Raw genomic sequence first — 13,232 nt, forward strand, 5'->3', positions numbered from 1 at the left:
TGTTTCTTTTTTGTTTGTTTAGATTTTATTTATTTATTTTGAGAGAGAGAAAGAGGCAGAGAGAGAGAGGGAGAGAAAACCAAGCAAACTCTGCAGCATCAGCACAGAGCTTGATGTGGGGCTCGAACCCACAAACTTTGACATCATGACCTGAGCCTAAGTTGGTCACTTAACTGACTGAGCCACCCAGGCACCCCTGCCCTGAGGTGTTTCTATTCAATTGTGTACACGGTTTTCAATAGACATTTTGGGACCTAACACTTGATTTGGTGATTTTATTATTATTTTTTTAATTTTTTTTAACGTTTTATTTATTTTTGAGACAGGGAGAGACAGAGCATGAACAGGGGAGGGTCAGAGAGAGGGAGACACAGAATCTGAAACAGGCTCCAGGCTCCGAGCTGTCAGCACAGAGCCCGATGCGGGGCTCGAACTCACGGACTGCGAGATCATGACCTGAGCCAAAGTCGGCCGCTTAACCGACTGAGCCACCCAGGCGCCCCTGATTTGGTGATTTCATGAAGACATACCTAGATGCTAAGACCTTGAGTATTAGATCACCGTACACTCTGATTTAGCCATTTCAATTTCCTTTGGCTTCCATGAAGAAGTATATGTTCAGAAAATAAAGTCAGTTTTCAATGTTAAAAACCAAGATTAAGTAGAAATTGGCATCTTACATTCATTCCATTCCATTCCACAGATTCAACCAACACTTACAGCTTTTTACAGGTCAGGCACTATTCTGACACTGGGAATATAAAGGAGAACCAGCTCTACTAATGTGAAGTTTTGTGGGTGTATTTTAACACACTATGGTAAGGGAAATGATAAATGAGGGCACATAGGAAAAATAAAAGTGTTTATTGGGTTGGATATAGCTTTTTCTTTTTTCAACCATCAAATTGACTTATGCTTGAGGCTGTGGTATAAACGTTACTGACAAAGCAGAGGTAGAGAAAAATGTTTACAAGTAGTGCTTGGTACACAGTATATGCTTACGAAATAGTTTTAAGGTAACCATGGCTGCACTGGGACCTAGTTACTAGAGCTTGGCTATGTTGAGGTAGGTGTCTCTTGCCTACTGCACGTCTGGACATCACAGTGCTATCCTTCATCCTGTTGCCGGGACACCCAAGACCTTCTATTATATTTCACATTTGTGCCTTCCTTGCTGTCAGTTGCTCTTCAAGGACTATGTTCTTCCTGTTTAACTTGGTGTTCCTTCTCAACACCAGTCTTTCAAGTCGCTGATCCTTTGTGTCTGTGCCATCCTGCTATAGTTAATTGTCTACGCATTGCTGAGCCCCAATATGTAACATCTAATATTTTAAGAATATATTTCAATTATATGCTGGTATCTTGATCAACAATCTATAATGAGGTTATCCCCTTTCAGAAAACATAAGTTTTCCCTTCAATCTCTTCATGGCTGACTTCATCTCCTGGTTCCTGAGGGTGTAGATCATGGGGTTCAGGACCGGGATGATGACTGTGAAGGTGATGGAGACAGCTCTGTCCATGGGAAGGGCAGTGAAGGGCCGGGCGTAGACGTAGATGCAGGGCACAAAGTGCAGGGTCACCACAGTGTTGTGGGCGGTGCAGGTGGAGATGGCTTTCCTCCTTCCCTCCCCAGCGTGAGATCTCAGCATCATCAAGATGACTGTGTAGGACACAAGGAGGAAGACAAACCATAGTGTAGAGATTAAGCCATTGTTGGAAATCATTAAGACCTCAAGAGCAAAGGTGCTGGTGCAGGCGAGTTTGAGGACCTGGGGGACGTCACAGTAGAAGCCATCAACAACATTGGGTCCACAGAAGGGGAGGGGCAGCAACAGGGAAATCTGCACGATGGAGTGGACAAAGCCCCCCACCCAGGAGGCCACGATGAGGGCAGTGCATCGCCCCCTGCTCATGATGGTCACGTAGTGCAGGGGCTTGGAGATGGCCATGTAACGATAGAAGGCCATGACAGAGAGAGAAAAAATGTCTGCCCCCCCGAGGAGGTGGAAGAAGAAGATCTGAGTGATGCAACCATTGAAGGAGATGGTCTTTGTCCTTGACAGGAGGTCTATGAGGACCTTGGGAGCGGTGATGGAGGAGAAGCAGATGTCCAAGACGGAGAGATTGCGGAGCAGGAAGTACATGGGCGTGTGAAGGCGGGACTCGTAGGTCACAGTGACCATGATGGCAACATTTGCTAACACAGTTGTTACATAAACTACAGATAAAAAGAAAAATAAGAGCAAACTCAGCTCTTGAGACTGGGTAAGTCCACAAAAAATAAATTCAGACACCTTGGTATAATTTCTCAGGGCCATTGGATATTTCTTCCTCCCTGTACAGCTTTGAAAGAGAGAATAATATTACTGAGGCATTGAAATCAAGCAAAGTTTGGGGCGCCTGGGTGGCTTAGTTGGTTAAGCATAGGATTCTGTGTCTCCCTCTCTCTCTGCCCCTCCCCCTCTTGTTCTCTTTCTCTCTCTCTCTCCCTCTCTGTGTCTCTCAAAAATAAATAAACATTAAAAAAAAAAAAGAAAAAAGGGGCATCTGGATGTTTCAGTTGGTTAAGCATAGGAATCTGTCTCCCTTTCTCTCTGCCCCTCCCCCTCTTGTGCTCTCTCTCTCTCTCTCTCTCTCTCAAAAGTAAATAAACATTAAAAAAAAAAAAAAGTAAAGAGGGTGCCTGGATGGCTCAGTCAGTTAAGCATGCGACATCCGCTCAGGTCAGGGTCTCACAGTTCCTGGGTTCGAGCACCGCGTTGGGCTCTGTGCTGACAGCTCAGAGCCTGGATCCGGTTTCAGATTCTGGGTCTCCCTCCCTCTCTGCCCCACCCCCCTCATGCTCTGTCTCTGTCTCTTAAAAATAAATCAACATAAAAAAAAAATCAAGGAAAGGTTTATCTCATCTGTGGAAACTTTGTAATACAGCTTGAAGTGTGGGATTGTGAGGACCCCTGCTTTGGTTTTCTTTTTCAAGATTGCTCACACTCTTATTTTTAATCATATTATCTTATTCTTCATGAACTTGTTGTGTCACCTGGGGAAGTCACTCACTTCTCCTTGCTTCAGCTCCCTCATTAGTCTAAAATGTGGTGTGGGCTGGATCATTCGTTTCCCTACTGTACTCTTTGGGGCCTTTGACATCTGTTAAAATCCACCTCTAGAGGTTGCTGAGGAAGAGAACTGAGGAAGGCTTCATGGAAGGTGCTCCATGAACCAGAGCATCTCTGATTTTATTCTCATTGCACTTTGTTTCCTTAAGAGCCATTGGAATACACCAACACTCATAAGCCTTTCGGTGACAACATAATAGGGATTGATTTCATCAGCATGTTATAATTTTATAAGCTACTGCACACCTAATAACAATCAATTTTTTTCAAAGTTTATTTTTTACTTATTTTTAAAAAAATTTTAAATGTTTTATTTATTTTTGAGACAGAGAGACACAGAGAATGAGCAGGGGAGGGGCAGAGAGAGAGCGAGACACGGAATCTGAAGCAGGCTCCAGGCTCTGAGCTGTCAGCACAGAGCCTGACGCGGGGCTTGAACTCATAAACCTGGAGATCATGATCTGAGCCGAAGTCGGACGCTTAACCGACTGAGCTGCCCAGGCGCCCCTCAAAGTTTATTTTTGAGAGAGAGAGAGAGACAGAGTGCGAGAGGGGGAGGGGCAGAGAGAGAGGGAGACGCAGAATCTGAAGCAGGCTCCAGGCTCTGTGCTATCAGCACAGAGGCCGACAGGGCCTTGAACTCATGAACTGCAAGATCATGACCTGAGCCGAAGTAGGACGCTTAACCGACTCAGCCTCCCAGGCACCCCTACAATCAATATTTCTAATATCGCTCTGAAGTTAGGGGGAAAAGTGTTAGCATTCCCATGTCAATTAATACTGAAACTGAACTTAATAAGCATTAAGCCAATTTTTCACGGTCATATAGAAAATCAGCGGCACAGGAAAAGTAGTAACATAAGTCTCTTCTGTCTCTTGGTTCTAGGATCTTTCTACTCTTCCGTGCTGCCTGCCAGCTTCAGGCTATATAAATCCAAGAATAATTTGCATAAGGGACTCTTTACACAATTTTCTGGTCCTTTCAATGGTGGGTCTCATCAGCCCCTCCATTTCCTCTTTCCATGACCAAGGAATTGTAGACCATTGCCCTTCTATTATATTTCAGAAATGACAAGTCTTCTTTTCATTTATTTATTTTTTAAAAAATTTCATTTCATAGATATGCAGACATTAGGGTTTAACACAAAGAAGAGGACCAGGATGATACTCGAGATGGTTCTGCTCACAAAGACGACAGCACGGTCCAGGCATGCATACATAGAGGGCATGAAGCGCAAGATTACCACGGGGTTGTAGGCAATACAGGTGAGCCCTTCCTATACAACCCAGAGCAGTTTCTGATAAGCTTAGGCTTTCCACTGCCGGATGGAGTACGGATCGACAGCCAAGGGAACAATGGTAGTGCCCCCTCTGCGGAGGCCATATGTTCTCTTACTAAAGCATCCTGTTTGGGAAGGGAGTGGCAAATCCAATTTAGAGGATTTTCAATTCATTCTATTTAGCCCTTGGGATTCAGGAGCAAGCAACCTTTTATTGCTTGAGTGTCAAATTTGAAAAAAAAAAAAAAAAAGTTCCAGGGAGGCTTAAGAGACAGACAGAAGGATGTAGAGAAAGCTAGCAGTGAAGCCAGACTTTGGCTCTCAGCAAAATACATATTCTACCCATGCCATTTTGATAATTTCTGAGAAGTTTCATGATGGTGGCAGTGGTGACAAAATTAACTCAGAGTTTAGAGGAAAATAGCCCTCCTCAGCCTACACATCTGTCTGAGCCATCTGGCACGAACATCTAGGTGGTCCCCAGATCATGCCCACCTGGGAAGCATTGCTCTTGGTCTGCGTAGAAACAAGTTCTGAGAGCCTTGAGAAATCATGTGGCTGAATAAACCCCAAACACACATTGCATCTCATTTGCTCTGGAGAATATCACTACTTGCCTTGTGTCCTGTTTATTCTGTCTCTGTGGGCACAGTCATCTCTGCAGCAGGTACTGGTGGGTAGCACGTTTTATCCAGAAGGCTTATACTGAGCCACTCACATTGCAAGGAACCTGGGCACTGTGTAAAAGTTCTGAGGATTTTACTTTCCTCACCTGTCTCAATTTGCCCCCTTTTCTTGGTCTTCAGTTAACCCCTTGTCATTTCTCCTTAGATGGTTGCAACTTTCCTAACTGGTGTCCTTTCCTTCAGTGTAGTTTTGTCTAATTCATCCTGTCTGTCTTTTCCAGAAATGTAATTATAAGTCACAAATGGCACCATACATAGTCCTTTGTTTGAAAATCTTCAATGGTTCCCTATTGCCTACACAATAAAGATTAAACTCCTCTTGATATCTGGTGTCCTGTTTCCTTTGATTCTCTGTTTCGGGTGTTTAAATTGTTTAAAGTTTATTCTGTTTATTTTGAGAGAGGTGCAGGGAGAGAGAGAGAATCCCAGGCAGCCTCCACAGTCAGTGTGGAGCCCACCATGGGGCTTGAAATCATGAACCGGGAGGCCTGAGCCAAAATCAAGAGTCAAACACTTAACCGGGACTGAGCCACCAAGGTGCCCCTCGGGGTGTTTAAATGTTATGCAAATTCTTGCTGGCTCACGCCTTTGGATCTGTGTTCCCATTGTTCCCTCTATCCGTCATGCCCTCCCCAACCCCCACTTCCAGAATCTCCTATTTTTCCACCTTCACAAACACTGATCTTTCAACACTCAGGTTCAGAGTCTCCTTTTCTGTGAAAACTTTCCTGACACCCCTTTGTGACTCATCATTCCCTGCACTGACTTCTCTTCTGGCGCTTGTAACAGATTATTCCATCTAATTTCTTACAAATCTGTCTCTCCTTTGTTCAATATAATTTCCCCATACCCCTCAAGTTCATCCTGCCTGCTCAGGGTTCCATTCATCCTGAGATCTTCAAAGCTTTACCTAGTCTGGAGCATATATTAGGTGCCCAATAAATGCTTTTTAGATTAATGAACAAATGTAGTTGATAAGTGCACATCATGCCTTACAAGCATTGGCACTGGAGTGTTGGGTGAGTGAGAAAGATCTTGACAAACACAGGCTAAGAAATTCTTTTGTTAATGTCCTTGACTTGACCTCAGGGATGCCAGAGACAGATGCATTTTCCAGGCTATAAAATAGCTTTGTGACCTTGAAAAAGTCACTCCTCTCTGTGCCTCAGATCCTCAGTTGTAAAACAGTGTTATTGGTGTGGAACAATATTAAGGGCTTTGGAGTAGGGCATACCTGGGCTGGAATTCTGCCTCTTCCTTCTTTGTTACTTGGAGCAAGTCCTCTACTTTCCTCCTCTGTAAACTTGGAAGCATAATACTTACTTCATTGGGTAGCATAAGGAGCAACTACGTTCATATCTGTAAAGTACCCGGCACATAGTAGGCATTCAATTAACTTGATTCCTTTCCTTTCCCCCTGAAAACAGGATCATCCCTGTTTTCCCTGAAGAGTTATTTAAGAAGACTTTTGCAGAATATAAAATGTTATTCAACAGAACAACAGTTTCTCTTTGAAATCACTTGCTTGTTTGTGTTTCGGTGAACTTGTGTGGGTTACCCAAGTGGACCGGAGCGTTCATGTGCTAGGTCATCAGGTTTGGGAATAAAGCTGGCTCTGGATCAAAGGCCAAAGAGACCCAGTGAGTCATGGGCCGTGTGTGGATATGGAACTGCCTTTGAAACCTCTACAGCTTTTAAGGGAATTTGGGGCATTTTAAAGTCTTTTTTTTGTTTGTTTGTTTTTTGTTTGTTTTTTTAAGGAAGTGCCCATCTTGTGTAAAAACACTCTGCGATCCCCATGGACAGACCCTAAGCTGCAACAAAATCTCTCCAAATGCATCTCAGTTGTTTCACCAGATACAAGCTGCTGACCCCGTGTCGGGGGCCCTTTCTTCCTAGAAAGATATCCCTCCTTTCCCAGCATTTAACATCCACTTCCATTTTCTCTCACTAAAGTTTTGATCCTTTTTTACAGTGTCTGGTACACCGGGTACATTTTTCATGTTCATCTTGTTCATGCATAACCCACAGTGTCTCACACTGACTGTTCCACATCCTTACCTAAACCTTTGGTATCCAACCAGGAATTCACGCCATCTGAGACCCAGTGGGGTGCCAGTGTGTATGATGCCAGGGAACCTTCGTGTTAGAACGCCAAGTCCTTCTCGCGATTGGTTACATTAGACTTCAAGGTCTTCTCTTCCACCTTCACATTGGAAAGGGCAGACTCAGGGATCATGTCATCTTGGCTCTTCTGCCTGTCCCAAAGTGTCCCTGCTGTGTATACTGGTCCCTCAGGCCCAAGCCCAACATGAGAATTAGCAAAGGGAATTTACTGGATGTGAGTGTGGAAGGAGAACGGACTCTCTTTGATCATTTTGGAGTTCCAGCGGGAATTATTAAAGTTTCCAAGTCATTATTGCATACAAGTCCACACACACACACACACACACACACACACGCACATATACAGATGCCCATGTTTCTTTGCTTTCTACATTCTTGTAAAACCCCAGAAGACATAAATCTATCTGTTCTGATGCTCTGGGTTTTAGGGAAACATATTAATAGAAACATCTAATCCCATATGATCATTCATTCTCAATGTGAGCAGCATGCTGAAGGGGACAAAAATTGGTTTTTAAGGACGACAAAAATCTTAGATATTACAATGATGTGTGGCCTTCAAAGAGCCTCAGTACATTAAAGGATACACAGTCTATCTTTGGTATTAAATTTTCTCGTGGGAGAACAATTAGGAAAAATATCTGGGACACCTGGGTGGCTTAGGTGGTTAATTGTCTGACTCTTGATTTCTGCTCAGGTCATGATCTCATGGTCATGAGATTGAGTCCTGCACTGGGCTCTGCGCTGACACCATGGAGCCTGCTTGGGTTTCTCTCTCTCCCTCTCTCCCTGCCCCTCCCCTGCTTGTACTCTCTCTCTCAAAATAAATAAATAAACTTTAAAAAAGGAAAATATCTAATAAAATTCCTTGGGACATAATGATTTGGAAAAATTTGAGAAGTGCTGCCATATGATTAAAAGTCTTGGCCTACTATCTCTGTTTTGTAGGACTCAGAGAAGATCACAGGTATATACCACCTACCAGGACCTTTTTAGCCAAATATTAATGCATTATAACAATTTGCAAAAAATTGTCCTGTAGGTTGTAATTTCCTGAGTTTCTTTACTAATTGTCCAATTTTTGAATGACTCCTGTAGGCTGAAGGGTGGCATTTGAGGTGAGCATAGGGGATAAAGGGATATTTATTGTCTTCCTACATATTTATTTCCTGGGAATCCTTTTCTTAGGAGAGAGGTGGAGCACAACACAGACCCAATGGCTGTTCCTAAGTGACCCTGCATGCGATATATTTCTTTCCTCTCCTGGAACACAAAATGGGTCCTGAATGTGTGAAAAGGTATTTCCTAGGTATTTTTGTTGCTGCTGTTCTAAGCGACTTGTCTTGCTTGCCGTGCATACATAGACAAAACCCGTAGTGTTGCTCCAGCTGTAAAATCTCTGAAGGTGAGATGGGGAGAGAAGAGAGGGAAAAAAAAAGTTTAGGTTAACATAAATTAAATTACCGGGGCACCTGGGCAGCTCAATAGGTTGAGTGTCCGACTTTGGTTCAGGTCATGATCTTGCCGTTCATGAGTTTAAACCTCACCTCAGGCTCTCTGCTCATCGCACAGAGTCTGCTTTGGATCCTCTGTCCCCTCTCTCTCTGCCCCAGCCCTGCCTGTGCATTCTCTCTCTCTTTCTCTCAAAAACAAACATTATAAATAAATAAATAAATAAATAATAAATAAATAACTAATAACCATACAAGCACTTTTAAGGTTAATTTCAGTAGGCAAATTAGTAGAATGGACCTGAGAACAGGAGATTCTTGGTCCAAGTGTAGATTTGTCCATGTATATATCTGACTAAACATGACTTAAAATATTTCTTCTCTTTTCACTAGTAGGTAAAATATATTGAAGATTCTGTACTCAAAATATTAAATCAAGGAATGATTTTAGTAATTAACTGGAAATACAGAGCTACCAGAGAGAGCATGCATGAAATAAACACATCCATAATTTCCACATATGCATATTTAGGACTAGAGGGCTAGACAATAGGGAACCTGGATTCTGTGCCTGATTAACGCCATGAGCAGTGCTAATGACCACCCTCTTAGCATTTATTATTCTTCATTCTCATGGCAACCCTGCGAACAGTGTCATTTCCATATTTCAGGTGGTAAAAGTAAGGAAAATATGTTAGCATCGAGAATCACAGGTTATACCAAAATAGCATCAGGTTATTGATTTTCACCGTATATCCCCTACTTCTCCCAAGGTCACAAGCCCAATAGCTCATGTTCAGCCTCATCTCATCCTTCCTGGAAGAGCGTTGAGTGGCTATGAGGATATTCAGAAATGACTGGCAAACGAGCTAGCAGTCTGTTGCCCCAGGACGGCAGTTTGAGGAAAGCAGAGCATAGATTTCCGGTCTCAGTGTGAGTGCTCACCCCAGCTTACTGCTCTCAGAAGGTCCAAGCCTTCTGTGTAGTCTTTTCATGGCAGACTTCATCTCCTGGTTCCTCAGGGTATAAATCATGGGGTTCAGCATGGGCGTAATGACCGTGTTGTTGATGGACACAGCTGTGTCCATGGGCAGTGTAGTGAAGGGCCGGCAGTAGATGTAGACACAAGGCACAAAGTGCAGAGTCACCACGAGGATATGGGAGGTGCAGGTGGACAGGGCCTTGTTCCGTCCTGCCCCAGAGTGAGATCTCAGCATCACCAGAATAACGGTGTAGGATCCCAGGAGCAAGAGGAACCATAGCAGGGTCACCAACCCATTGTTAGAGATCATGAGAAGTTCCAGAGCAAAGGTATCGGTGCAAGCCAGCTTAACTACTTGGGGCACATCACAGTAGAAGGCATCCAGGATGTTGGGGCCACAGAAGGAGAGTGGAAGCATCAGAATTATCTGGACAATTGAGTGCAAACCACCGCCCACCCAGGAAGCCACCACCAAACCCACCCACACCTCTCTCTTCATAATGGTCACATAATGCAGGGGTTTGGCGATTGCAAGTTATCTGTCATAGGCCATCACAGAGAGGAAGAAAATATCTGACCCACCAGCAAAATGGAAGAAGAAGATCTGTGCCATGCAGCCATTGTAGGAGATGGTTTTCCTCTCTGATAACAGATCCACCAGGAACTTGGGAACAGTGACAGATGAAAAAACAATGTCCAGGACCGATTTGTTCCGCAGCAGAAAGTACATGGGAGTGTGAAGGTGGGACTCACAGGTGATGGTCAGCACAATGAGGGCATTGCCCAGCACAGTGGTTACATATACAGCAAGGAAGGCCGCAAACAAGAAACATTCCAGCTCCTGGAAGTGAGTGAGTTCTAGGAAGACAAATTCCTTCACATTGGTGTGGTTGCTCTGGCCCATGGTTGGGACCACCCTCCTCCATGTCTATCTTGGGAGAAGGTACATTAGGGTTAGAAGTATGGTGTCATGAAGGGACAGCATCATTTATCCTATATTGTCTTAAGGCTATCTCGAGCATCCAGATCATGACTACTCAGAAAAACTGGGCTAGGGTCTCCCCTCTTATGGCCTGGAAATTCTTTATCCTGATGATTCTTCTTTCCTATTGGAAATACCCTGAGCGGACAGCAAGAGCCATCACACTCTGATGCCTTCCCTCTGAAAGAGGGAGATGGCAGGACTATGGTCATTTGACTATGTCTTGCCTTCTGTCCTGCAAGAGTATGTATGCAGAACTTTACTCTTTACCAAAGTCTTTCACCTGAAATATCTTGATTTTTATTCTTATGATGTTTGTGTGGGGTCTAGAGAGTGGTGATGATCATCTCCATGTTATATAAGGGAAGCTGAAGTTTAGAGCAGTTAATGACTTGCCCACATTTGCACAATTGCAAAGTTAGTGAGTGGCAAGTCAAGGATTCAGATGCAAGTAGTTTTTCTGACTTGACAAAGACCAATGTTAATTGGGCACCTTGACCTTGGCCTTCTATTCTTTCCTTGCTGAGAATCCTGCTAAATCAGTTTAGCAAGAAGACCCTACCTTTGGTATCTGATCAAATGTCTCATCCCTGATCTTTGATATATAACTCCTTGTAACTAAGTCTTTGGCTTGTCTTTGCAAGAGTCCTGTTAAGCCAGTTTAGTAAGAATCCCATTGTCTTTGATGTGTCCTTTTAGTAATTTTCCACCTACTGACCCACTTGCCCTGCTCCTGGGCTATAAATCCCCACCGTCCTTGCTGTATTTGGAGTTGAGCTTAATTTCTCTCCTTTATTGTAATAGTTTTGACCCCTGTTGCAATAGTCTTGAATAAAATCTGTCTTGCCATTTTAAATAGTATCCAGTAAAAAAATAAATAAATACATAAATAAAAAATAAATAAATAGTATCCAGTGAATAATTTTTGTTTAATAGACTGCAGAGTTTCCCCCTGAAACATTTCTGCCAGATCAGAGATTCTGGAACTTACTTTGGCTTATCAGAATTATGGTGGGGAGATCAGGCTTAAGCAGTTAATTAAATAGCCTGACTACTTAATCCTCACCTCCTCCTTAATTTTTTTTAATTAATTTTTTTTAGCGTTTATTTATTTTTGAGACAGAGAGAGACAGAGCATGAACGGAGGAGGGTCAGAGAGAGGGAGACACAGAATCCGAAACAGGCTACAGGCTCTGAGTTGTCAGCACAGAGCACGACACGGAGCTCGAACTCACGGACAGCGAGATCATGACCTGAGCCAAAGTCGGACACTTAACCGACTGAGTCACCCAGGCGCCCCCCTCACCTCCTCCTTTAAAGGAAAAGAAGAATCAGGCCCTCTTAAGTACTATACCCCTGCACTCGGAGACACTTGGACCTCACCAGGTCCAGGGGCTCTTGACAGTGTGAAGAGCTGCAATCATTGTTCAGAGCACATGCAGGTATCACCAACAAACTGATCATTAAAGCTGCAGAGGTGACTTAACCCAAAACTCCTCACTTCAGGGGTGAGCAGAGGAGATTATTTTTTGAGAATCAGTCTGACTTGGTAAAAGATGGAGAATTTTTTTTTAAATATTCTTTTTTCTTGTTTTTTGTTGTCATGAAAACACATAAGATCTACCCCTGTTAACACATTTCAAGTATACAATGAAGTATTTTTAAGTCCCATCTTCCCTACCTCCTCCTCCCCCTCCCCCATTACCATCTTTATATTCTCTGTTTCTGTGAGTAGAGCATGTTATGCTAAGTGAATAAGCCAGACACAAAAAGATAAATACTGCATGATCTCATTTACATGTGGATTCTAAAATAGTCAAACTCATAGAAAGATAGAGACTTTTAACCAGGGTTGATGACTCCAACTTCAGGGATTTTCTACTATTTCTGTATGATAGCAAAATAGGTTTATTTGATTTTTTTGTCAAATCAGATTTTTGGCCATCTGAGGACAAAATTCTTTTCAATAAGAATATCTGTATGTCCAAGGACTTTCATATCCCACATAAAATTTAAAAATTCAAGTAGTTGGGATGACTGAAATATGGTTCAACAATAGAAAATAGTCTAGGTATTTGCTGCAATGAAATTATATTTGAAGGAAATAGGCTAAGAAAGAAGAGAATACACTAGATGAAAAAAGAACCAAGCACTTTCCTTGAAATAAAAGTATAGTGAACATCAAACAACATATTTCTGCAAACAACATATTTCTTGATGTTTCTTTTTCCAATTCTGTTATACTTGGGTGATTTTTATGTTTTAATCTGAATGTTTGGGGCCTATAGAAATCCTCTTAAATAAACTTCTCTGTTGATTTTCCTAGATTCCTTGTATTCTTACTATTAGAACCATTTAATTCCTGTTGAAAAGTGAATTTTTTCTTTAAAGTTTCTTTTAGTATGATCCAATAGGAATACTAAGTATGACAGCATCCAGGAACAACACATTGCCTAGAACTGGCACTCTGTGTTTTTTACTGCCACCTAACAAACAGCAGAATGCTTTTTGAACGGTATTCTGCATTTGGGATTATGTTATTGCCTGTAACAAGAAATACAAAGTGGGCTACAAAGAAGAGCCCACTTTAGGATTATATTAAGGCCAG

The 13,232-nt window shown here is 42.7% G+C and overlaps 2 protein-coding genes across 2 annotated transcripts; both read right to left on the reverse strand.

The window, feature by feature from the left end:
• Window positions 1-1,380: 1,380 nt before the first annotated feature.
• LOC106977905 (olfactory receptor 4D9-like) lies at window positions 1,381-2,321 on the reverse strand. The gene has a single exon (XM_015075480.3). It carries the CDS (start codon window positions 2,319-2,321, stop codon window positions 1,386-1,388), a length of 936 nt encoding a protein of 311 aa, XP_014930966.3. The 3' UTR covers window positions 1,381-1,385.
• A 7,280-nt stretch (window positions 2,322-9,601) lies between these two features.
• On the reverse strand, window positions 9,602-10,546 carry LOC106977927 (olfactory receptor 4D6). The gene is given in 1 exon segment (XM_015075500.2): window positions 9,602-10,546. A coding segment is annotated over 1 exon segment (945 nt).
• Between the last annotated feature and the right edge of the window lie 2,686 nt (window positions 10,547-13,232).

This window comes from Acinonyx jubatus, chromosome D1, assembly GCF_027475565.1.
Source record: "Acinonyx jubatus isolate Ajub_Pintada_27869175 chromosome D1, VMU_Ajub_asm_v1.0, whole genome shotgun sequence".
NCBI lineage: Eukaryota > Metazoa > Chordata > Mammalia > Carnivora > Felidae > Acinonyx > Acinonyx jubatus.